The 26736-nt window shown below is 32.5% G+C and overlaps 1 protein-coding gene across 1 annotated transcript in view; it reads left to right on the top strand.

The window, feature by feature from the left end:
- LOC110457266 (cyclin-dependent kinase 12-like) overlaps nucleotides 1-26292 on the top strand; it is a 28470-nt gene extending 2178 nt beyond the window's left edge. Inside the window, exons 3-4 of the mRNA XM_021508469.1 lie at nucleotides 19384-19461; nucleotides 19853-26292. Coding sequence (XP_021364144.1) covers nucleotides 19384-19461; nucleotides 19853-20590 — 816 coding nt within the window. The 3' untranslated portion in view covers nucleotides 20591-26292. The remainder of the gene's footprint in view (nucleotides 1-19383; nucleotides 19462-19852) is intronic.
- The last annotated feature ends 444 nt before the right edge of the window (nucleotides 26293-26736 follow it).

The raw sequence follows: 26736 nt of genomic DNA, 5'->3' as shown, positions 1-26736 counted from the left end.
TTTTTTTTCTCCTGCTATACAAGTGAAGGGATTTTAACCAAATGCAGTCTGAAGCATGATTAGGGACAAAAGAATCAATTTTGTATAAACTGAGGTGTGTGGGCCTCCTTCTAAGGGCAGATGGGTGGGGCCCATTAGGGGAAATAGAGGAAAACATCAAATATCCTTCTCCTTTTGTACCGATGAAGGGATTTTGACCAAATTTGGTCTGGAGCATCATTGGCCAAAGGGTTCTCAGTTTTGTATGAACGGAGGGTATGGTCCCCCTGGGGGCAGAGGGACGGGGCCAAATAGGGGAAAATAGGTAAATCTTTAAAAATCTTCTCCTCAACCAATTGAAGGATTTTGACCAAATTTGTCCTAGAGCATCTTTGGACAAAGGAGACTCAAGTTTGTATAAACGGAGGGTGTGGGCCTTCTGGCGGCATAGGAGCGGGGCCCAATAGGTTAAATAGAGGAATTCTTTTCTCCTACTATACAAGTGAAGGGATTTAAACCAAATGCAGTCTGAAGCATGCTTAGGGAGAAAAGAATCAATTTTGTTTAAACTGAGGTGTGTGGATTCCCCTTCTTTGGGGCAGATTAGTGGGGCCCATTAGGGGAAATAGAGGAAAACATTAAAGATCCTTCTCCTTCTGTACCGTTGAAGGGATTTTAACCTAACCAAACTTGTTTTAGAGAATCTTTGGGCAAAGGGAATTGAATATTTATAAATGGAAGATGCAACTTTGTTACTTGTACTCCTTTGATAAACCTGAATGGTACTCAGCAGGTTTTAAATTGAAAAATAAAATACCAGGTGAGCTATTAAGGCCCCTGGGCCTCTTGTTCATTTACAAATCATTGATAAACATTAACATTGAGGTGTTAAACGTTGATTTTATCCAACATGGCCTCCACTGAAAATACAAGATAATATGATTTCAAAGTATCAAGAAATAAGGATATATTTTGGATGACATGGAGTTTTCGAATTGTCTATTCAACTCTTCAATTTTGACATTTAATTTTCACATGTTTTATTAACAAAATTTATAAATAAAGTATATAATAAATCAGAGGCATTTGATACGAGGGTAGGTTACAATATTACCTGTAAAATTGACTTGACATCTAGAGGTTCGTTTTCTGTAGTTGTAATGTACATTTACTTAACCTCTCATGCAACGAAGCAATTATCTACTCTGGCCTGATAAAGAAATCACTGTAAATAACAAATCTATACACTAGAAGCACCCACTTGTTAAAATGTTCATAATTTAGGTCCAGACATTGTGTGATCACATGTGAAGAAAAGAAAATTTTTATTGGAGAAACATTCATCTCCCCTGCCACAATAATCATGCTATAAACCACAAAAAAATACTTCAAATGTAATTTTCTATCTTGTTTGAACATGATTTTTAATGATACATGTAAAAGTAAAAACAGTTGATACATACAGTACATTTGTACAAAAGACGCAAGCATAAAATAAAATCTTTTTAATCTTTTTCATTTCCTTTGGACTAATAAACATGCTCATTCTGTTTGTTCTGAAACTTAATTGTCAAATGTAGTTTATGTATACAAGATTTATTTATTTAAAATGCAAATGTCGGTGATTTTTTTATATTTGGGAGGGAAAACTATGAACGATATATATTTATCATATACAAAATGATGAAATAAGATTTAACCTCCTTGATAATATCCTCATAAATTTAAATCTTGAATCTTGTATCTAGCAATACTTTTGAAGAGTCAGAAAAGAATGGTTGTCTTAACATTTTAAAAAGAAAAATGTAAAATGTTTTATAATACACATTTTTGTTGTAAAACCCATGTTATTTTGACAAATTATTAAATTTACATGACTTGGTTATCAAAAACAAATAAAATACATTCAGATATCATTTGAGATGAGTGCCCTATACATATTTGTTTAAAACATGTTAAGTTGACTAATCGTAAACATTCTTGTTGTTGAGATAGTGATTGTATCCGTAGTGTTATATTGGGGTCTAGATACACATCACTGTAACAATACCTTACAAGGAGATTGTTTACAAATCAGTTTTACCTGTACAGGTAATAAAACGCAGGTAAGATTTACAAATGTCCTTAGGTGTATAGCAGTAGTTTAGATGACCCTATATTTTTGACCAGCACATAAGGACTACAGTAAACAAAACTCATCAGAGATCAGTACCCACAATCATGTAAGCTGTAGAGTATCCTTCTAATCAACGGAATTATTGTATTACTGGTTTTAATATCTTATAGCAGGTTAATGTAATGTTTCAAAGGCCATTTTGTATAGGGTAACAATGAATAAAGAGATCATTACGACTGAAGAATCCTTGTATTCTGTGCCAAGAACATAACTAGCATTGTGTCACTGTCAGTAAACCTGGTCAGAATTTTTTATTGTCAAGGGATGTTTTGATTTTCAAAATATACTTTGAAAGTATCCGTATAGCATACTGTACTTGGTATTAAAATGTTACTCCAACTACTGTCATAATGTCAATATATAGAGTTGTCAGACAGTTAAGTACATGTCTATATATAGAGGTGTCAGTGTAGTACACATCAATATATAGAGGTGTCTTTGAAGTACATGTCTATATATATAGGTGCCAGTGTAGTACATGTCTATATATAGAGGTGTCAGTGTAGTACATGTCAATATATAGAGGTGTCAGTGTAGTTCATGTCTATATATAGAGGTGTCTGTCTAGTACATGTCTATATATAGAGGTGTCAGTGTAGGACATGTCTATACATAGAGGTGTCTGTGTAGTGCATGTTTAAATATAGAGGTGACAGTGTAGTACATGTCTATATATAGAGGTGTCAGTGTAGTACATGTTTATATATAGAGGTGTCAGTGTAGTACACATCAATATATAAAGGTGTCAGTGTAGTACATGTCTATATATAGAGGTGTGAGTGTATTACATGTCTATATATAGAGGTGTGAGTGTAGTACATGTCTATATATAGAGGTGTCAGTGTAGTACACATCAATATATAGAGGTGTCAGTGTAGTACATGTCTATATATAGAGGTGTCAGTATAGTACATTCTATATATAGAGGTGTCAGTGTAGTACATGTCTATATATAGAGGTGTCAGTGTATTACATGTCTATATATATAGAGTTGTCAGTGTAGTACATGTCCTTTGTTGTAGTAGTTCTCTGGTGATGCGAGTATAGCAAGTTTCCTCTTTCAGGGAATTTGTCAGAAAATGTCAATTAAGGTGGCTCCACACTTTCGCAATTAACCAGCAAAATTCGTTGAAACTTTCATATAATGGTTATGCAACTATGTGGAGTTAATTTTATGAAAATCTAAACATTCCGATAGTTTGGGGAATTTTTTGGAAAAAATACCAAAAAATTGAATTTTCGCCACTTTTAATATTTTCCGTTTTTTTTTGTGTGTGGCATTGTTCGGAACAATAAAAACAATAAAAAAATGAAAAGAAGCATTTATAATTAATCCTACAAATATTTTATTTATCGCAAAATATGTAACACATGTTACACAAAGTGTTTTTTATTGAATTTGAACGGATAAAAGTGATTATCTACAAGCTAAAAGCAAACAGGACACACAGATCTATACATATAGAGTGGGAAATTGAACAAAATATACACAATGGCTTTATAATTAATTTATTTTACATTTTACAATCACTTTGATCCGGGTGAGAGTTATCTTCCTTGAAAAAAATCGGAACTTTTTGCAGAGGGATGACATTTACACAATGACAGTTGTCTCTGTTTACATATAACAAATGATGGAAATAAATCAAAAATATGATATCAAAATTATCAATTTATTGTTCTTTAATGGAACCAAATTACCCTCAGTCATGTACACTTTGGACATCATTCCACAGTCCGCTAACTCACGGTATATTTATAATTACATGTCAGGTACATATGTGACCAGAGGCTATCGCATGGTATGCCGTTCTCACGTGCCCTCACACATGCATTTCATAGGTATCTTGATATTTTACAAAACATTATTTTCACAGAGTAAGTAGACTACATTTGTAAACACGATTTAATCGACAGAGCGAAACTCCCTCAGCTTATGAACTCGTGTAAGCACGTGATATGCACATATGAGGTTGGTACGTCCGCATTCCATGTGTTTCCTATATGACCTTCTTGAGGTCGTCTGGTCTCATGTCACTGTCTTCCCGTGAGTCTGTTTATGTCAATGAATTGGAAAGCTTTATTCCTGAAGTACGTGTGATTATACATTTCCCGGTAAAATCTCGATATCGGGTGTTGACATATCATCGGCACGCACGTGTACTATTGTTTACCAGGGGCCTGTTCGTTTATGCGGAACAACCGGTTTGACCGTTTATAAATGTAACAATTCCGGGTATAAATCCTGGCGGACCTACAAATGTGTATGCAAGACTTGCAAGGCTTTCTCAAGGCTCGCCTGAAAGCAGCATCAGATAACTAGGTCTTACCTTATTTAATAAACGAACAACAGTGGTCCGATCGGTTTGACCGTTTAAACGCAAACGGCCCAGGTGTTACTATAATTTGCACTACGATATTGAATACCCGATACGCAAAACGGAAATGACGACACGGTGTACATGCACATTTCGATCAAGATAATTGAGTCCGAGCTGTACTTTTTCCGGAAGTACGTCACGAAAATGGACGCTGATGACGATGTGTCGAGCCACCTTAATGATACATGTAAAAGTAAAAACAGTTGATACATACAGTACATTTGTACAAAAGACGCAAGCATAAAATAAAATCTTTTTTTTTTTTTTTCATTTCCTTTGGACTAATAAACATGCTCATTCTGTTTGTTCTGAAACTTAATTGTCAAATGTAGTTTATGTATACAAGATTTATTTATTTAAAATGCAAATGTCGGTGATTTTTTTATATTTGGGAGGGAAAACTATGAACGATATATATTTATCAAATACAAAATGATGAAATAAGAGATAATGTCCTCATAAATTTAAATCTTGAATCTTGTATCTAGCAATACTTTTGAAGAGTCAGAAAAGAATGGTTGTCTTAACATTTTGAAAAGAAAAATGTAAAATGTTTTATAATACACATTTTTGTTGTAAAACCCAGGTTATTTTGACAAATTATTAAATTTACATGACTTGGTTATCAAAAACAAATAAAATATATTCAGATATCATTTGAGATGAGTGCCCTATACATATTTGTTTACAACATGTTAAGTTGACTAATCGTAAACATTCTTGTTGTTGAGATAGTGATTGTATCCGTAGTGTTATATTGGGGTCTAGATACACATCACTGTAACAATACCTTACAAGGAGATTGTTTACAAATCAGTTTTACCTGTACAGGTAATAAAACGCAGGTAAGATTTACAAATGTCGTTAGGTGTATAGCAGTAGTTTAGATGACCCTATATTTTTGACCAGCACATAAGGACTACGGTAAACAAAACTCATCAGAGATCAGTACCCACAATCATGTAAGCTGTAGAGTATCCTTCTAATCAACGGAATTATTGTATTACTGGTTTTAATATCTTATAGCAGGTTAATGTAATGTTTCAAAGGCCATTTTGTATAGGGTAACAATGAATAAAGAGACCATTATGACTGAAGAATCCTTGTATTCTGTGCCAAGAACATAACTAGCATTGTGTCACTGTCAGTAAACCTGGTCAGAATTTTTTATTGTCAAGGGATGTTTTGATTTTCAAAATATACTTTGAAAGTATCCGTATAGCATATTGTACTTGGTATTAAAATGTTACTCCAACTACTGGCATAATGTCAATATATAGAGTGGTCAGATAGTTAAGTACATGTCTATATATAGTGGTGTCAGTGTAGTACATATCAATATATAGAGGGGTCTTTGAAGTACATGTATATATATATAGAGGTGTCAGTGTAGTACACATCAATATATAGAGGTGTCTTTGAAGTACATGTATATATATATAGAGGTGCCAGTGTAGTACATGTCTATATATAGAGGTGTCAGTGTAGGACATGTCTATACAAAGAGGTGTCTGTGTAGTGCATGTTTAAATATAAAGGTGACAGTGTAGTACATGTCTATATATAGAGGTGTGAGTGTAGTACATGTCTATATATAGAGGTGTTAGTGTAGTACATATCTATATATAGAGGTGTCAGTGTAGTACATGTCTATATATAGAAGTGTCAGTGTATTACATGTCTATATATATAGAGGTGTCAGTGTAGTACATGTCTATATATAGAGGTGTGAGTGTATTACATGTCTATATAAAGAGGTATCAGTGTAATACATGTCTATACATGTCCTTTGTTGTAGTAGTTCTCTGGTGATGCCAGTATAGCAAGTTTCCTCTTTCAGGGAATTTGTCAGAAAATGTCACTATTACTATGGACAACCTATGAAGTGTTCCCTATAGAAATATCAATTAAGTAGATATTCTCATGTAAACAATGTGTCCTCATTGTGACAGTCCTACCAAAAACATTGGTATGTTTTTTATTAAGTGAAGATTTCATCAAAACTAAGATTAGATCAGAAATTCTATGTATGTGTTATTACATGTATATATATATTCACTACATAAACTGTGTTATATTTGTCAGGTCTGACACACTGTGTGTGTAAGAATACTTATATTGATGTGCTAACTACACTTAATGTTACTCTGAATTCCTGTTTCACCAATATGTCTACCTCTGTTGATTTAGCTGCCGGTATATCTATACAACCAAACCCTGGAGTAGTGATATATATGTTTTAAATAGCGTTTTGTCACCGATTCTTTACAAAACTGAGATATTATATCCTCCACTGTATATAAGTTAGACTTTTGCCCTGTTGTCTGTAGACATACATATTTGGGGGTGTTATGTTCATTACCCTTGAATGTCTGTTGACCTAGCGATAGCTCGCACACTTTTTTATTTGCGGAACTTGTGTATTCAGTTTGTCAATGCTAGCCCTAGCAACAATACAAATCAACCGTTATATTCTCAACCCATTCCAGTGGAAATTGTGTGTACAAGCTGAAAGTAAATTTGTTTTTTAAAAAATTTAATTGCCCATCGTTAGTTAAATTTCCTTACCAGGTAAACAGGGCCATTAAAGTGTTAGTCATTAGTGCTATAATGTACAGGACTATAGTGTAGTTAGCCTTGTTAGCTTAAAGACACTAGATAAGGTGAATTTCAAATTGCTGAAATTTTCATGATTATTAAAACTGAAAACAAAATATGCCTGTCCTTTGAAATCAAAATAGTCACATACAGATGACTTATACCAAATATATATATATTTTTACACATGTCAAAAAAAAATGAAATTTAAAAATTTGATTGTCCACATGTACACATATCACTGGTTCTGGGTAGATACAGTGACTGCAGTGTTTGAAATTAACGGTAGACGCTTAGAAAATCACCATGAGAAACACTAGGTAATTGGAATCATGTATTTCATAGACCAATTTAAATTGTCTATGAGTTACTTCCTGTGCATTTTATGATTCAAAGATAAATATAGGAGTGAGGGGGGAAATGTGTTCTGTGAAATCAATTTTCTTACATATTTCCTTATTTTCATCTTATCAAGCACTAAATATTTATATTTAAGTATAATTTTCCTGTCCAATATCTGGTCTATCAAAATTTCTGTAGATCTACAGGAAATCTATATCACATAGATCTATCATCTATGGTGTGCTTTTTTGAAATCTAAGACTGACAGGGTCATATATATGTCACAACTGTTGTTAATTTACATTTTCTTTTTAAACAAACTTTTATGTGTTGACAGAAATCTTACATCCTGTTTGATAGAGAATTATACATCTGATGGTATTATTATTATTTGTATAATTGCTGTGGTTCTGTTATTGAAATATCACCTTCATCGCCACATAAAGCTGAAGCGTGAATTGGCCAGGAACCCATAGAAAGTCCAAAGGACTTTGAGGACAAAAAAAATAACCATTTATTTAAAGATTCTCAGATTGTTATAAGATGCAAGAAACACTATTCTGTCTTTTCGTATTGCAGAGTTATCTGCTCTTGTGAGCAGATATCGATTGTTACGTCATTTGTTTGTGAGAGTAACGTCATAAATGTTTGAGAAAACAACATAATTTTCTCACACAAACTAATGATGTAACAAATCAATACCTGCTCACAAGAGCAGATAAATCTGCAATACGAAAAGACGGAATAAGAATTCACATGAGAGCCAGAAACATAAGCTTTTGTTAGCTATTACTACAACAAACACATACAAAATACCAATAACACATTAAAGTACTACCTATGAAGGGAGATAATCACAGGTTAGTTATTTATAGAAATATAGATTAAAATCTTATCACAAAAAAGCATCACATCACAGCTTAAAAAGTGATTGGGAATTCCCTATCTACTAAGGCCCTTGAGACAACCTGACACTTAATGCACATTATATCATAATAAGAATATAGTGTGAAGATGAAAATAAGTTTTTGGTAAAACAAGTGTAAAAAGTTATTACTCAATCTGAACAGAAATAAATCACCTTGTAATAACAAGATACACCCAAAAGTATCACAAAAAATTATTCAAAGAAATATGTAAACCAAAAAAAGAAATCACTAGACAAGGGAAATTCAACTTATGCAGGCCTTAAGGAGTCAAATATAACTGCTTTTAGAAATATATCAAAATTTGAACCAGGGTACAGACGTACTATAGACCTATATATTACCTAAATATTGTTGAAAATGTCATAGAAAAATTGATAAAATACACCTTAATTCATTCTATGATTCAAAATAACCCAAACAGTTTGACTTTATTTCTGTGAGATATCAGCCCCTCTACAGTTGTTACTGGTACCTGTGGAAAAATATCAATATGTATTTAATACAGATTTTTGACATGGTACCAGTCGCCAGTCAAGCATGTAGCTGCCTATATTCCGTTTTGCGTATTGCAGAGTTATCTGCTCTTGAGAGCAGGTATTGAATGGTACGTCATTTGTTTGTGAGAGTATTTTCTCACACAAACCAATGACGTAACAATCAATACCTGCTCACAAGAGAAGATAACTCTGAAATACGCAAAGACGGAATAAAGGTATGCAGACAAATCCATCAAATTAAAAAAAAAAAATGAACAGAACAAAAAAGACTGCTCTAAGCATACTGAGTGTACATGTGTTTTCAGAAATTATGTATACTGTTATAAAATACATTTAAACACAGTATCTTGCTGTAGAATGTCTCAATTTTGCCATTCATATATTGATTTTTTTCTCTGTCTTGGTCCCCTACCAGGACCCTACCCTGGACACGCTGAGGAGGGGGCTATAGGAGGCCCCCCTCCACCCCTCGATCTCCTCAAGGAATCCATTTGGAGGCTAGCAAGGGCTAGCTACGCCCCTGTCAATGTCTACTTTTAAAATTAAAACTTATAAAAGATAAAATATCAGCAAGGAAGTGGTTGACTGGATAAAGTTTTTGAGATATTTGAGAGAATTAACATAATAAACTGATATAGTTCTATCTATGACCAAAAATAAGTCTAGTACCACTAAAACAGACATTGTTCTAGAACACTTAAAATAATCTTTAAGTGATATTTTTCTGGATAAGTATACAGTGCCCATGTACAATAAAGTTAACAAATATTAGTCCTATTTGAAAGATTAAGCTATTAGCACAAAAACTTTGAAAGTAAGTGTACCATAATTGTAATAATTGTATGATTGCAATGTTAATTAAGAGTAAATATTATACATTCAGATGTATAAGGTGTGTATAAGTAACGTACAAATGACCCTTTGTAGTATGTAGTTCTACTGTTACATGAAAGTAAATTAGTTAATTGATTGCCCACATGTTATAAAGACATAATGATATGCACCCCACTAGCTGTAGTGTAATATACTGACCTGACTAAGCTATTAACCCTTTCACCCCTATATTACTTCAGTAGACTCTACCATGCATTGATCTGGATGAATCCATTATGGTTTATATTGTAAAAGGGTTAACTATACAGCATGTCAAATGAAATTTGTGTGAAGATTTTCTCATAACAAATGTTCATTTTGCATACAGCAGACATTTTAAAACTAAAACCAGGTATATAAAGATTAAATTAGAAGTAATGTTTTACACAAAGTTTAACAAGTTCGGTTTGTACTGGTTTTTACGTGTTTAATTCAAATTCTTGTTTAGACCGGTTTCATAATGGACTAGAAGTGTTGTAAACAGATGATAAAATTGAAGTCTTGTTTTTGTGAAGTAGCACAATGCTTTATATTAAGATCAGAGTAATGATTGCAATCGAGATTCAAAATGCAATGATACATGTTAAAATAATAAGGAAAAACAATTTAAAACTACACAAAACAAATGTTGTTAAATTTGTGAGAGTGATTCGGCAGGGGACCCCACATTAGTCACCTCTTACGATCATGCAGTGCGATACAGCAGGCCTATTCTTTCCCTGAATCCGCATGGAATATCTATATTAACAATACAACACAAGTTCACTGATCACATAAGAATGCACTTAACTATTATCTATATAGATGTTCAGATTTACACTTTCTCAGTTTTTAGGATAAGGCGTTATAGCAAGTGTACGTATACTGAAGATTTGTGCAAATTTTGAAAAAATTGTGACTTTCAATATTCACTTATTGTTCAAGTTATTCAAGTGATGTTTTCAAACTTCTGTTTTGTATTCTATATTTAAATTATCCAAGATCAAATAGTTTGTCTTTCCATCGAGGAGCCTTATTTTCAAAAGTTGTGCCTTGTTTTGATACTAAGTAATTCTAAATACAAAGTAAGTAATAATGGCTTAAAATCATTAACATATCCCCAAGATACACCCTTTCATTATGACAGTATAATGCAAATATTGCACTTTAGACATTTATCAGTTTCCTTTGGCAGGTTTGAAACCTGAAGCCTTGATAAGTGTACTGTATTCAAATTCAACCATATCAGATATAGTATCACATCTTCCATCTTTATGTACAAATAACACCTGACGAAATATACGGAAATTAACATAATATAACAGTGTTGCATTTTAATGGGTCAGAATTACGGTATACATTTACTAGAAATTTCTTACTTTCTTCATCTACACAGAAATCTTACATGTTTACATTACTAAGTCCCGCAGTCTTAAAGGCCCCATCTTAACCACACTAATACAAACTTACAGCTAAATAAATAATAATTTCAGTATGGTAAAATTTTACATGGAACAGAGTTATCATTACTCACTATTGGCAAGAGGATCTGCTCATCTATTACCAGTTGGTAATGCAATAAGTAATTATCCCTCTTACATACATGTTGTTGTGTACAATTGAGTACTAGCTACAGGAAGATATTGACATTTTCCACTAGCCTGACCCACATTTTCACTGTAATATTGAAAATTGTCACTTTCCCAATAATAAATCTATACTTAATTGTGCCTCATGATGTTGTGTTAATTCACTTTAGGATAAATTAAATTTTATATTGTACACTCCTGTCTCAAAAGTATTTGATGGCTCTAAGTTACTTGGTATATCTTATAAATGCACATTTCTTCTTTATTGAAAATACATTACTAACAAAATGTAAGTGACAGCTGTAATCAGGGACAGTATATACGTCCCTGCTGTAATATATCATGGGTTTCATTACAGGTCGGTTAGATGCTCATTGGAGTAACCTCCCTTGATATGTGCCTGCATGATTTTGAGGTGATTGACAGCTTCAACTTTTTATTTTGGCTAAGAATTTTGACATCTTTAAAAGTACTTTATTTATAACATTTGAATGACAGTTTAGCGGGGGAAAAACATATATTGTTATCATAATGTTACATGTGTATAAAGAAATATTTTGACATCACTTTGAAAATTTACATGCAAAACTTCACAAATTATGCAGCAGATTGTAAATTTGTCCATGTGATATTGCCTTATGAATGCTGCGTCCATTGAGAAATTCTTTAATATTGTTTTCACATCTGATATGAAATGAATGCTGATTTTATTACAAAACATGCAAACATGCATATCAATTTTATGCATGTTTTACGACATATAAATCACGTTAAATGGGCAAAAAAGAATCTTGAACACATCGTAAATCAAGGGATATGGGACATCACTGAATCCAAAAAAACTAATGGACATTCATGTAAAAGCTTTGTTGTTATCATTTCGTAAATATTTTTTGAAGTAAATATTTATCGCTTTCCTTCTTAAGTTTAATTTGGAATGCAGACAAACTTGACTCAAAAAATATAATTTATGGATTTGTGTTTTTTCTATGTATAATAATCAGTTCTTGGCACATACGCCATAAATAACCTTTTAACAGCATGAAATGTGACAGTTTTGATGGTTTTATAACTTTTGTTGTTAAAGTGTACCCTGAACGAAAATAGAAATGAATATATTATTATTCTATATGATCCAAACACAAAAATGTTGATAACCACATTAAAATTGGTCATCCTGATACCGATCTATCTATGTGTCCTAATTCTAATAATTAGCATAATCGTAACTCACAGTGATTTGGCCCCTTTCGGCTGTGACGTCACAAGTTCAACGTCTGTTAGTGGTCACCATCGAATGAATAGGCGATATCGAGAACAGTCATCACCAAACAGCGTCAGATTGCGAATTATTTACTTTTTTTAGTTTTGAGGAATTAGATAATGCTGTAGATAACATTATGAGGATTGTATCCAGTCATATAAAATTTGCCAGAATTTCAAGACCGTGAGTTTAATTGAAACCAAACTGACGACTCTGAATACGGTATGACATAGACTGGTAGCATTGCATCTGTCCTCATTCTGAGCGCTACTGATATTTTTTTCTCGAATGAATGAGTTTGTGGGAAATTAAACAGAAATAATCTCAATGTTGTCGATCAAAGATATCTTAGCTGGAAAGTCAGTTTGCAATAAGTTAACTTCATAAGTCTCTGCTCTACAGTAAAAGCCTATCCAATCATGTCGTCATTGAACAGCACCACCTCCGTTCGTGACCATTTTCTGTGACGGAATATTCATCTTGCAAAAAGTTACATACTGTGGTACCTCTACGGTCCAAAAATACGGAAATATATGAGTGAAAAATGTTTACAAAATAACTTCAACGTTGGTGTCGGCTGTTTTTAAATGTCAATATTTTTAGTAATGACAAATCGACGACATTGTGTCTTATGTTAGGTCGATGTCTTTCTTATATAAGGTCAACAGTTCAAATAAACAGCAAAATACCAACAGTTACACATTTAATTGTATACAATACAGTACCTTATGTATGTGATGTTAAATAAGATCATGGACTTATGTAATCTAATTTATCTCAAAAATATATTTGAATTATGAGATTCAAACATTTTTGTTTCTCCCTATACATGTAGCATACACAACGTCAAGTTATAATTTAACATCTTGGTTAAATAATGAAAATCATCTCGATCCACTCCTTTAGCATACTTACCAGGTAGGTGTGAAATTTGTGTACAGGTAAATAACACTAAACGCCTGTGTCCAGTACTGGACAGCAGGAGGCCCATGACATACCTATATACCTGTGTACAGGTATGACATCACAGGGATGTCAACAGGTGGGCAAGGGGGTACCTGAATTAAGTATGTAGATTGCATTTGGTGTAGATGACAATTTAACAACAATGTCCTCAGGCGAGGTAACAGGGAAATGTATAAGCAGAGACGTATATATTAATACGTCCCTGGTATAAGGATAAATTTCAAGAAAAATATTAATAAATGAAATGCGTAAATACTGTCACAGAGTCACATTATATGCAAACCACAATCAGTACAACTGCATCACTCGACAGATGAAAGTCAGAAACGAGGCAAATGATGGACCATGCTATGCACATTATATATCTAATCAGGTGGTTCATTGATAAATTACTTTGTGAGACTTTAATGGACAGGTTCTCCCCCTGCAATATTCTTAGATTTGGTGTGTTTATTTACCATGTGCTAAATACCTTGGATTGCATAAAGAATAAAAACATTTCAAGTTTTATGACTGGATGTAAAAAAAATTAAAAAAAAACACGGGTTGCTGCTCATTTTGAGTATAAATTATTGTACCAGTGCATTTTTTTTGTCAATTTCAATCGTATATCTACATATTGCAAAGAAAGGGATGCGGTGCGCATACATTAATTTGACTCGATTTTTAATCAACTATTTTGTGTTGTTTTAGGAACATGTTCATCAAATTTTCTAAAGATCAATTTAATAATAAAAAGTATTATTTACAGTCCACTAGATTAACCAATTATGTAAAAAAAAAACATGTTCGTAGAGTTTTTCACCGTTTGACTCCTCAGGAGGAACTAATTTCTTCATTAAAGTTGTATGTAGTCTTATCTACACAAATAAGTGACGACAGAATATATCATATAAGTAGCTAAAAGCTCACATAACAAACGCACGGTCGAAGCTTCCGGTATATTTCTTTAGGGCTGTTTTGACAGCGTTGAACTTGTGACATTACAGACTGAAACTTGGTAGGAATGATCGACTCATGATCCTGACAAAGTGTTGTTATTTTTCGGGTCAATCAAAAATCCAATATGGCCACGACGGCCGCCATTTTGAAAAACTATTTCAAACTTAAAGTCAAGTTCTACTGGGGCGATTGAACTGTAACTTTGTAGGAATGATCGACTCATGGTCCTGACAAAGTGTTGTTATTTTTTGGGTCGATCAAAATTCCAATTTGGCTGCGACTGCTGCTATTTTGAAAATAACTATTTCAAACTAAAAAACAAGTTCTGATAGGCCGATTTAATTAACTGAAACTCGGTCTAGGAATGATCAGTTCATGGTCCTGACAAACTTAAGTTAACATTATGCTTAACTATTTTTTACTCAAATTGGTACATATTTCAACAACAAAAATAACTACTGTAGGACTCAGATGACTGTTAAGGCCCATGGGCCTCTTGTTGTATAATATGAAGTATTTTCATAGCTTGATATAGCAAAACGTTCAGGGTAAACTTAAAACCAGTGTCCCACAAATTTTCTAATGTATAGATCGAGGGCTTAAGGAGGCTCCACCCTTTGCAATTAGCCAGCAGAATTCAATGAAAGTTTCACATAATGGTTATGTCACTAAGTAGAGGTGATGTTTTGAAAATCTAATTATTCTGATAAACTGAGGATTTTTTTGTAAAAAATACCGAAAAATTGATTTTTTGTCAAATTCAACACTTTCATATTTTTTGAGCGTGTGGCATTGTTCAATACTATTATAACAATAAAATAATGAAAAGAAACATTGCTAATCAACCCTACAAATATTTTATTTATCATAAAATATCTACAACATGTTACAAAAAGCGTTTTATATTGAAATTGTATGGATAAAAGTTACTAACTACAAGCTAAAAGCAAACAGGACACATAGTTTCATACAAAAAGAGTGAAAATTTGAGCCAAATACACACAGTCTTAATAATTCATTTATTTTACATTTTACAATAATTTTGATCCTGATGAGAGTTGTCTACCTTGTAAAAAATCGGAACTTTTTGCACAGGGATAGAATTTTTACAATGACACTTATTTTCTTTACTTTACCAAAAACGACGGAAATAAATTAAATTACTATATTTAATTGTCAATTTACTGTTATTTTATGGAAGAAAATTACTCTCAATCATGTACACTTTGGACATCATTCCATAGCTCCCTACGCATGATGTATTTACATGTCAGGTACATAAGTAACCATAGGCTATCGCATGGTATGCTGTTATCACATGCAATTGATAGAGATCTTGATATTTTACAAACCACTATTTTCACAGAGTATTGTAATTGCATTTGTGAAACGATTTATCTGACAGAGTGTAACTCGCTCGACAGCAAAAGTCGTAGCGACCAAGAGCTTGCGAACTACTGTTAGCACATGATACGTACAGGTGAGGTCGGTAAACAAAATATATCAGTCTGCATTCCATGCGCCTCATATATATACGACCTTCTGATCGTCTGTCAGTGTTTTCCTGTGAGTTAATTAATCTCTTTGTATCATAAGCTTGTAAATCTTATTGCGTGTAATTGCACATGATTTCCAAGTTATTAGTAAGTCTCGATATCGGGTGTTGACATATCATCGTCACGCACTATTTATTGTTTACCCGGTGTTACTATGATTTACACTATGGTAATAGAATCCCCGATACGCAATACGGAAATGACGACACAAAAATATGACAAGAAAAACATGTGTATTACCATAGACCTAAATTAACTTTAGGTCTCTGGTATTACGAAGGGTGGAAAGTCCTTAAAGATTAGTTTTGCTATTAATTAATGTTAATTTATTTATTTCTTCTATGTTCACACAAACACAATTACAGATTGCAAGAGTTTTAGAGAGTTAGACTGTTTTAAAAACAATATTCCCATTAACACATTCACCCCTGAAGACACATTTGAACTCATCTAATTCAAAGGTCGGAATAGTTCATTATGAAATTTCAGGGGTGAATAAGTTAATGTTACAGAGAAGTTTCATCATTTCTATCATAGCCAAGGGACAGATGCAGTGATTCAGCTCTCTGCTTTTAAGGATCAGATTGTATATTGATTAATTGATAGGTTTTACGTCCGCTTCACTACCGAGTAGTTCGGTTTTCCAGCAGACGACTAGTGGAGCCAAGAAAATGTGGTTGATAGTACTTCTTTAACTCATTCACCCCTGAAGACACATTTGAACTCCCCCAATTCAAAGGTTGGAATAGTTCATTATGAAATTTCAGGGGTGAATGAGTTAATAATACTGCATAAATCCTATTCAGAAAAGTGCTAAACAAGTTGGAACACTCCTTAAGAATTTTATATAAAAGTACAATTCATTTGTCACAGGATACCTTTCAACACCACGATAGTTTTTTTAAGTTTAATGTTTAGAAACTTGCATAATTATGGTGGCATATTTCTGCCATCCACTTGCGACTTACGAGTTACGTATGTCGACATAATTATTGAAAGATGTCGACATAATCTGAGAAGATGTCGACATAACTGTTAAATTATGTCGACATATTATCACATTTGCCGAGATAATTTTGCCGAGATAATTATCTCGTAAGTGGGTAACTCGGCTTTTTATCGTGTTAATGCTCGGGTGTGACATCGACTTGCCACTTACGACTTGCCACTTACGACTTATTTATGTCGACATCCTAGTAGATTATTGCCGACTTACCAAAACGAGGCTTGTGCACGAGGACCGCGAAGGTGGGCTGATGGTGACTGAACAGTGGTGACTATACTGGTGAGTAACTTGGTAAAATCAATGTAAATATGGGAAATCAAAGATATGGATATTACAGTAGGTTACTATGATGTACAGAGTTTATCAATCAAAGAGGGATTTTACATAAATAAGTCGTAAGTGGCAAGTCGTAAGTCGATGTCACACCCGAGCATTAACACGATAAAAAGCCGAGTTACCCACTTACGAGATAATTATCTCGGCAAAATTATCTCGGCAAATGTGATAATATGTCGACATAATTTAAAAGTTATGTCGACATCTTCTCAGATTATGTCGACATATTCTCAGATTATGTCGACATCTTTCAATAATTATGTCGACATACGTAACTCGTAAGTCGCAAGTGGATGGCAAAAATATGCCACCATACATAATGGCTATGATTTATTGGTGCAAGTAAACATGAAATTGTATAGGTAAGTGACTTAAGTGCAATTTTTATACATTATGTATGACTTCAACTTAGTTTTATAATGATTATTAAAATCTGTTCTTATAAGACCAGTATATCTACCAGCTAGATGAAACTCTGCACTACAACCTACCAATGGACAATTCAGTATGTAAAGAGTTTGCATTCTCTAACTATTACGTCCCGCTAGACAACATTTTTATTGATGTCCTTTTAGATATGTATTGATATTGGCTTAACAGAGTTATATCTATCTTGTACTAACTATTGATGACGTCACAATACTACCTATTGTTTATGAGGTCACAATCTCTGCAATTGTTAATGATGTCACTATACATATATATATATGTAGAACAATTGTATGTGCCCCGATTTTGGTACTTCAGGGATAGAAATATCCTATAATTTTGTCCTGAAGAAGCCCACTGTAGGGGCAAAACCGGTCGACACTTTTAATAAACTACAAGAATAACTTATTGCTCCTTCGCCTGTTGTGATTGAATCTATTTTATGATGTTTTGGTAGTTATGCATGATAAGATATATAAACTAATCATCCAGTTAAAACAAAAGTCTTATTGTTCTGAGGGTATTAACCTGAATGGTAAATCTAAAACCGGAATTCCTTTCTCACAAAGACTTTTTATTATTCCCTTGATGTTTATGCATTATGCAGTTCGGCTTGTTGTGTGTTAATTGTGACATCAAAAAAGTCCTGAATTCTGTTACATTGTAAAGATGGACAGATGGAGTAGGGTGCATTTGAGCGGGAGGTAACGATAATATTGTGAATATTGTGAGTGCGAGACAAAAAATGGCGTAAATTTGATAACCGATAGTATTCACTTGTACACTTGTGAATATAAACCTTCATAGTCTTAAAATTGAAGGCATAGGTTTATCATCTGAAAACTTGTGTCAACTAGGGGTCCTAACATATACATAATTCTGTGTGTAGCAAACCATTAACTGAGCACTTTTCTTCAGTGAAAAAATGATTAAAATCATTGGACTGACCTTAGTAGCTTCAAATATTATGGTACAAAGTCCTTAATAAAGTGTAAAATATTTTCATTTGAAATTGTGAAAAACTAAAGGATTATTAAAAGGATTTACAGGCTATCATAGACATTATACCTGCGATTGGTGTCAGAGTTAAGGGTGTATGCTACCTTAATCATTATACCTGTGATATGTGTTAAGAGTTCTTAAGAATTAGAGTGCTACTTTACACATTATACCTGTGATATGTGTTAAAATTAAGGGTGTATGTTACCTTACACATCATACCTGTGATTTGTGTTAGACTTAAGGATGTATGGTACCTTACACATTTCAACTGTGCTTTAAGTTTAAGTTATCTCCCATTATGTCTTCAATAAGAATAATTCTGAGTTCTATTGATGCCTATATTCTTGTACCGTTCAAATTTATCCTCAAATATTCGACTTAGTTCAGACCATCACTCATAAAAGGTATTTTACAGTCTTGCTAGTGTGAAATGGAAAAAGACGTCTCAGTAAGGTAGCGTACATCCTTCGTGTTGTAACTTCCTGATAGATATTTGAACTATGCATGGAAGAAGCATATCATTTTCTCTTTCTTTTCAGCAACCAACACCAAGACATGTGTTCTCTCACCATGACAACAGGGAGTCTTTCTTGAATGATGCTCTTTATTTTGAACAGGTAAAGTTTTATTCCATTTTTCCATTCAGTAGATTCTGACCAGATCATTTTTTATCAATTTCATTATACAAATATCGAGAGCTGCCTGTAGAAAAAAAGAGGACCTTATTGAACTTCAAATAGCAATATAATCCATATTTTTAGTATCATTTATTTGTAATTAAAAATTACTCGAGTGTTATCAGTCCTTGAATTTTTGTCATTATAATTTTTCATGAGCCAATTAACGAAATGCTCATCATCATTCCTAAGATATAGTTTACATGTTTCTTAATGTGAAGTTCTTTTTTAACGAAGTTATATTTCAAATTAAGGTAGCATATAGCCTTAACATTAAACAATATGAATTGATCTGTCTGTTATTTCAACTTATTTCAATACATTTTTACAGGGATTGGGACGAAAAAGGGTTCCAAATGAAACATACGATTTTAAGCGGGATTTCATCACATGGATGCCTGAAAAGGAGTACATCGAAAGGTCACGACCTCTTGTTTCAACCTACAAAGTTGACTTTAAGAACAAGAAGACAGAAATCACTAAATATTCATCAACTACCACAGTGGAACGCCAGGAACACCATAATATACCACAGATAATGGTGAAACGTCCAAAGACTTCGTTTGACGGAGTTCCGACAACGTCATACCGATATTCACATGGTGATATGAGAAGTAACCCTAATAAAGAAATGATCACGGCTGTAAACAATGAAGCACTACAGCTAAGTTTGTTAAACAGGAAAAATAGGGCCATGTCAGCTAAATCGAGCGGGAGAGAATCCGTTGCGTCGTGCATGATCTGGCAAAGTGCTAAAACTGAAGCATCAAGCTCTAATGGAAAATCTAGAATTCCTGAAGCTACAGCAACGACATCGTTCGTACCCCATCCACCTCCGCCACGAGAGGCTCCTCAACCAATGAAACAGGTCACCATTTCATCCCCGCCTATTCAGATGGAGGCGAGGGCCCCTGCCCCTCCAGCGCCTGCTCCAATCAGTGTACCAGCTGCCTCCGTCAGTGTACCAATGTGTACTCCCACCGTCTCTGCTCCACAGATCACGTCACGGGCCAACATTCCACAGCCGACGATAGTGTGGATACCACCTCAGACAGAGGTAGCTGGTTGATCAGTAACGAATAATATATTATAGTAGACATATATCGTTATCACTATTTATATGGTATAGCTTGTGCTTGTTGAAGATTTTCAATGTTAGAAAATGTAAAAGAAAGCTTCTGTTTCCATCAATATTTCTGTTATAGTGAAAATGAGAATATTTTCTTCATCACACAGGATAAGAAATATGTCTTTGCTGAACAAATACTAGGCCAAAGTCTTCTGTTTAGAATAAACAATTTGTTTGGTTATATATATACACATGTATTTAGCTGGACCCGACTGAAGTTCTGGTTTATACAGGTTCTGGATTAAACACCAGTTTCAGTTTAGACAGACATTCTGTATAATGCATTCTACTCGGGGAGAGAATATCTGTAGATAGTACTGTAGTTTCATTGTTGTGTTTGAGTAGCTGTGCAAAAATATTAAACTGTAGAAAAAAGCATCAAAAGAAAACGAATGAAATATAAAATACCTAGATTTCTATAACAATTTATTAAGAAATCTGATGAAATATTTGCCAAATGCATGTGTTTTCTTATACAGTAGCAATGTCCCACAATGTCACTTAATTAAGATGGTTCATTGTTATGCAGTATTAGGTTTATTGATTTCTTACTTTCTAACCACCCTAGTTTCCCAGATGTTTCATAGGAAGTTTATTCATAGTAAAGTTTTGATAGAATAAGGAAAAATATACAGTTATGAAAAAAAAAGGATTTTGATTATAGCAGTGCTGTTCAATGGAAAAACCGAAATTAAAGATTTTTTTTAAGAAATGTTAGAAGACTTAGGCCTACATCTGATTTAGACCTAAAGTTTACATGCAAGAACAGTCCAGGCAGCTAGTTTTGATATCATGACACCTTATTTGGGCATGCTTGCTATTTGTGAATTTATAACTTGTTGTTTTGTATGCTATACTGACATTTCTTATTCTAGATATGGTTTCGGTACTTTTTCGTTTTTTCGTACGTACTGACATTTGATAAGAAAAGTATAGCATGCAAGTCCATCTTATAGCCCATTGTCTACAATGAACATTCTATAAAGGCTAAGAAACAAGCTTGAACTGGTAGCTTAGCACATATTTGAGTAAATCGTATGCAAAGTTTAGCCTTCTGGGTACAAGAATTGTGCCGTTTAAGTGTTATGTAAAAATAAAAAATAAATTAAAAGACGAAAAAAAAATCAAAAAAATCTATGTGTCTGTTATACATATACACATGGTTAATCCAAAACTACAACCTATCAATACACATTTTTTTTCAATGTATGCTTCAGTTTTTCCTGCTTTATTTATTATAGTGGTTATATACAGGTCATTAGTCTTTGGCTTAAAATTGTAGTCTAATCCGTTTCGGGTTTGGTACTTAAGTTTTAAGTGATTATGACATACCCTCTTTAATTCTCCTAGAATGTTAAAATATAGCATTACAATAGCACGTATAAGGACAAAATAATACGGTCTGTCATTTCGTACATTTTGCATAGAGTACATTTTGTGTCACATGCATGATAGATGTTGGTTAATTTTACCAGATGGATTTTTTTTTATTGGAGGGATGAAATACACCCAGAAATAAAAATCAAATCAAAAGGTTTAGGGGATGATATTTTGACACCTGACATATATCTAAAATTAATTCTGATTTTATATGTATAAATTACACACACCCATATATATTTTTTCACATTTGTTAGAAATTAAGTACTTGTATTTATTAATTGAAGTGTCACTTTCGACGGGAAAGGATATCGTGGTATATGATATATTTGCAACCTCTGGTGCTGGTTTATACATTTTGTTTTAATGCACAGGATGTACCGAAAACCACAGAAGTTAAAAAAAAAAATGTTTGCTGATTGAATGTATGCCATAGGCTTTCAGCTTGATTTCCGATTTTATGACACCACAAGATATTGGCGTATATTGCCAGTAATTAAAACTTTTATCATTTATTATTCCATGTGTCATGTCTATACTGTACAATATTTCCTTAGTGGATTCAATTAAACAGGATAAGCTTTCCTTTTTTTTCTTTCCTGTATAGACTTGTATAGCGAAACACCAAAATTAAATTTTTTAATTCATTCAGAGATCATTTAAAATTTCATAAGGGCTATATAAATGTCAAACGGCTGCTTGAATAAGATGTAATCTTTCTGCATCAATCTTTGATACAGTACAAACATTATGAAGTTTTAAAACGTGTTAATTTGTACTTTTAGAAAAGTAGGCCTTTTGAGAGCAATTGGTACATATATTTTACATGAAACTTGATGCACTTTATACTGAGACTGTTTTTATGATATTTTCTGATGAAATGTCAAAGTTAGGATTTATTACAATTCATTAATGACAGAAAACAGTTATTTTCTTAATCTGTAATGTCTATATACAAATTATGTAAAATACTTATTAATTATTTACATTTTGTACATTAATTTTATTTGTTATTATTTCATATTTCTACAGTATATTTTATTATGTTATCTGTCTGTACTTTAAGGATATGATGAGGTAGAGAGAGACAAACTACCTTTGCCCTAGTGACCTATTGGTCATCTCAATAAATGAGTCTTATGACAAAGTGAAACTTTGAATGTCAGGTGTCGGATTTGACATGTAAGGATTTGTGAGTTGGTGATGGTAAGCTTTACAGTACATACTTAAAATGACAAGATAAAAGTATTTTATTTAAACAACCTATTGACTTTATTTTTGTTATATTTATGTGACACTTCCTTCCTGTAATGTATAAAAAAAAATGTTGTGCAAAAGAACATTATAGTGCTTTTGTAAAAACATACATATCCAGTATATAATGTTTAAAGGGGAATGCACTTTATACGTCTTATGATAAATCCTGTTAATTTTAGATTAGTAAATGTCTAGATGACCATGTTTTCATTACTGAACATATTCCTGAGGAAGTATTTTATCATCAGTAAAACCTGTCTAAGGGCACTGGGCTTATTGCTGAACATGGGCTTATTACCGAGCATGGGTTTATTGTTGAACATGGGCTTATTGCTGAACATGGGCTTATTGTTGAGCATGGGCTTATTGTTGAGCATGGCCTTATTGTTGAGCATGGCCTTATTGCTGGTAACATTGTTTAACAGTGGCTGGTACCTTAGGCATAAACATTTCATTGATCAAGATTCTAAATAATTTGAAATTTGAAATTTTCATACTAGATGTAAGGTTCGAAAACGAAATCCTTCTTAGTTTATATATACTGTATATATCCTCAGCTTCAGTAAGAGTAGTTTACACAACAATAAATGCCCAGGATAACTTCAACTTATTGTACTGTAGATAACATATATTTCACACGCTTATATTTCACAAAATTGACCATTCCATTTATTCCTTCTCTTGCAGACATTCATGTTTTACTTACCATAAATGGCTTTTGCTAAGTAAAAATTTAAATGGTAATCAGAGCTTAATATAAATGTATGTAAAACAAAATAACATGTGAATAAAGAAAGCAGTCTGTAAACATGCAGTATATCTAAAAAAAAAAAATGTGTTTAAAGATTTAGGTGGAGAGTCACAGCGCTATGTTGTATCTCAAATGAATATACATATGTATTATTATTTCCCTTTCTTCACAAAATCATTTCTGTCACATTCCTGGACCTTTATATAATGAAACAGGGAGCACACTAATCTGAATATACCTTGGGGTAATATCAAAACGATCTAACTCGCTAAAAAGACCCCAAACTCAATTGTTGTCTTTGTATATTGTATTTATATTTGAAATGAAATATCTAATAGGAAAATATATTTGCAAGACCTGTATTCAGTAGAAAAGTATTGGGATTTTATGTGATGGTATTTTTTTTAATTTCATATATTTATACACATTATTAATTTACATTGCTACAGCTCTATTTCATGTACTTTAATACTGTTTTCGTTAAAGTATTGTTTTTTTCTTGTGTGTTTGCTTATTTTTGACTTAAAGATCTGTTTTTGTTAAGCTGATGTTCGTTGATGAATTTTAGGTTTTAGTTTTTTCTTTGTATTCAAAATATGGCTGTAGCTAGCAATTTAGAAACTTCTTTACCTCATGTATGTATATTAGTGTTGTTTTTTATACACAATTTATTACCTTTTTTTACTGTATAAATAAGTTAAAACTAAATGAAAGACTGATTAGCTGAGTTTTGGAATGCATCAATAAAAGTTTACTTAAGATTTTTGTATTTTAATTGTTATCAGTTAAAGATGTTATCTAAAAGTATGTTATTGCTAATAAAATTTTGATCTATTTAAAATAATTGTACTTGTTTATTATTATCTGGAATTACAAAATAAACATATTTTTTAAAGTAAAAACATTGTTCAAAGAAATTGACAAAAACAACAATAACATATCAAATTTGTATGACAATGTCCTATTTTACATTGCGGAAAGACTGAGATTCCATCTCTTTTTTTTCAATTATTTTTTCTGTCCATGATATCTAAGCCAAATTGATTAATAGTTTCTTCTACATAATTGTCCATGGTGTCATGATTTTTTGACAATTTTGGCCTATGGTCTATCAGTCAAAGCTGAATTTTTCGAGCATTTGGGAAATGAGATAAACGATGCTGATTTTTTTGGCAATTTTGGGAGGCTTTGATTTGTACAATTGGGATATCTTTTACGGAATCATCCTTTAAAATATTTAATTATTTAATTATATACTTGCAAAAATATAATTATTATATGTTTATTGGTGTTATTATCACTTCAAAAGTATAAATCTAAGTATGTTTTTAACATCTAATTTTTGTAGAGTGAATTGTTCTATGGTATCAATATTGTTATTTTATTAAGAATATTTTTATTAAGCCATCCAAAACATATTTAGATTATGAAGATAATTTACAATATTTAACTATGAATTGCTGCTTCATCTGGTTACTTGAAATCAAGTCACTAAAATATGATACTGCAGCAAATTGTAAAAAATGGTTAAGATTTAAGATAAATAGCAGTTTATTTTGGCCTATGGTCTATCAGTCAAAGCTGAACTTTTCGAGCATTTGGGAAATGAGATAAACGATGCTGAGTTTTTTTGCAATTTTGGGAGGTTTGATTTGTACAATAAGGATATCTTTTACGGAATCATTAAATACTTGCAAAATTATAATTATTATATGTTTATTGGTGTTATTATCACTTCAAAAGAATAAATCTAAGTATGTTTTTAACATCTAATTTTTGTAGAGTGAATTGTTCTATGGCGTTATTATCAATATTGTAACATTTTTATTAAGCCATCCAAAACATATTTAGATTATGAAGATAATTTACAATATTTAACTATGAATTGCTGCTTCATCTGGTTACTTGAAATCAAGTCACTAAAATATGATACTGCAGCAGATTGTAAAAAATGGTTAAGATTTAAGATAAATAGCAGTTTATTTTGTACCTGTGTATTGAAATGGTTTACCTAAATAAATGTTTCTGTATTTTTTTAGCGTTTCAATTTGAAGTGCACTATTATTTGGTAGTCTGTTTCCGTTTGTGACCACTGTAACTGTTTGGTGAAGTAGAAATATTAAACTGCCAAATATATACTATATTAATTAATATGCTCTGTTAACTAATCCGATAGAAAAGTCATTAAGTTTATAAATTGATTTTATAGTTTGTTTAATCTCTTTATCATTAATAAATTGTAGATGGGCAAAGACTATGTTTTCTTTTTCTTTTTGAGCAATTACATGGTGAGAAGTTATTGCTTAATTATCAGGGAATCAGGAAAATCTAAATTTTGGTTTGAACGTGATAACACATCCTCCCTAAACGAAGGACAGAATCTATGGAGTTTGTCATTTGGTGCTTGTAAATCAAGAGTGGAGCTCTTGAATTCAAAGATAATATATGAGCCGACTTTGCTGCGCACACTTTTCAAGAGATTTGCTTCTGCATATCTTGGTAAAACAAGAGGCCCAATGGGCCTGCATCGCTCACCTGTTATTAATCTAACACTTGTAATCTTAAGATTTCATAAGAACCTATTAAAAGATTTAAACATATGACGCCTCTGACCTTGATTGTCGAACAAGGACATTAGGTTGAAAGTGGATCAAGGTCATTCATTTGAACTAACATGGTAATCCTTCATCCCAGCATT

Source organism: Mizuhopecten yessoensis, unplaced genomic scaffold (assembly GCF_002113885.1).
Source record: "Mizuhopecten yessoensis strain PY_sf001 unplaced genomic scaffold, ASM211388v2 scaffold9073, whole genome shotgun sequence".
In the NCBI taxonomy this organism is placed as follows: Eukaryota; Metazoa; Mollusca; class Bivalvia; order Pectinida; family Pectinidae; genus Mizuhopecten; species Mizuhopecten yessoensis.
Note: the sequence above shows the minus strand (reverse complement) of the source record. Positions and strands in the feature narration are given on the sequence as shown.